Source organism: Pyxicephalus adspersus, chromosome 8 (genome assembly GCF_032062135.1).
Source record: "Pyxicephalus adspersus chromosome 8, UCB_Pads_2.0, whole genome shotgun sequence".
NCBI classification, from domain to species: Eukaryota; Metazoa; Chordata; class Amphibia; order Anura; family Pyxicephalidae; genus Pyxicephalus; species Pyxicephalus adspersus.
In genome coordinates this window covers 284,434-285,386 of record NC_092865.1, presented here as the reverse complement: position 1 = coordinate 285,386, position 953 = coordinate 284,434, and the positions used below count along the sequence as shown (strand labels likewise).

Genomic DNA, 953 nt, shown 5'->3' with positions numbered 1-953 from the left:
GTTGTCTCCCCTGTAGGAGGCGCTGTGGGTGGCGGTTGTCTGTCTCCCCCGTAGGGGGCGCTGTGGTGATCACTGGCAATGTTTTCTCCTTTCAGGTAAAATGCTGGTTCTGGATTATATTCTGGCGGTGACCCGGAGCTCCAGCAATGATAAAGTCGTCCTCGTCTCTAACTACACCCAGACGTTGGATTTGTTTGAGAAGTTGTGCAGGACAAGGAGGTGAGACATTTGTGTTAAAGAGGACCTGTCTGTATGGGGGTCACATGATCTCCCTATCTGTGTTCTGTATGGTAAGGTGGGCAGCAGGGTGCTGGGAGGAGACCCCCTTTACCTGAGCCAAGGACTGACTTCACTCGGGGGAGGGGTGATGGAGATTCACTTCAGCTTACAAGTTCAGATTCCGCTGAGAATGTCGCCCGCAGTGGCTGTGGCTTGATTAGATGTTTGCTTCCTCCAGGTATCTCTATGTACGTCTGGATGGGACGATGTCCATAAAGAAGAGAGCGCAGATCGTGGAAAGATTTAACAATCCCTCGGTAAGTTTCTATCAACTCAAGACTCCACCCACCTCTGAAACCCTGTGCTCTGATTGGTCAAAGTCTGTCCAACGATCCAATCCAGCGAGCGGTGCTATAGACAGGAAGATGAAACCTATCGGTGACAATCTCTCATCATCCGTCTCTCGCTGTCTGTCCTTGCAGAGCCCGGAGTTTGTCTTTATGCTGAGCAGTAAGGCCGGAGGTTGCGGCCTGAATCTGATTGGAGCCAACCGATTGGTGATGTTTGATCCAGACTGGAATCCAGCCAATGATGAGCAGGCCATGGCACGTGTGTGGCGAGATGGGCAGAAGAAGACCTGCTACATCTACCGGCTGCTCTCTGTAATTTCTCCACTGAGCCTGCTGGGGAAGTGGGAGGGGTTAGGATGGGCTGGAAGTGGGAGGGGTTAGGGG

The 953-nt window shown here is 52.4% G+C and overlaps 1 protein-coding gene across 1 annotated transcript in view; it reads left to right on the top strand.

Moving 5' to 3' along the window:
• Positions 1–953, top strand: part of RAD54L (RAD54 like) — a gene marked incomplete in the record, with an annotated part of 32,193 nt that overhangs the window by 29,554 nt on the left and 1,686 nt on the right. The window contains 3 exon segments of the mRNA XM_072420585.1: positions 96–219; positions 458–536; positions 702–881. Coding sequence (XP_072276686.1) covers positions 96–219; positions 458–536; positions 702–881 — 383 coding nt within the window.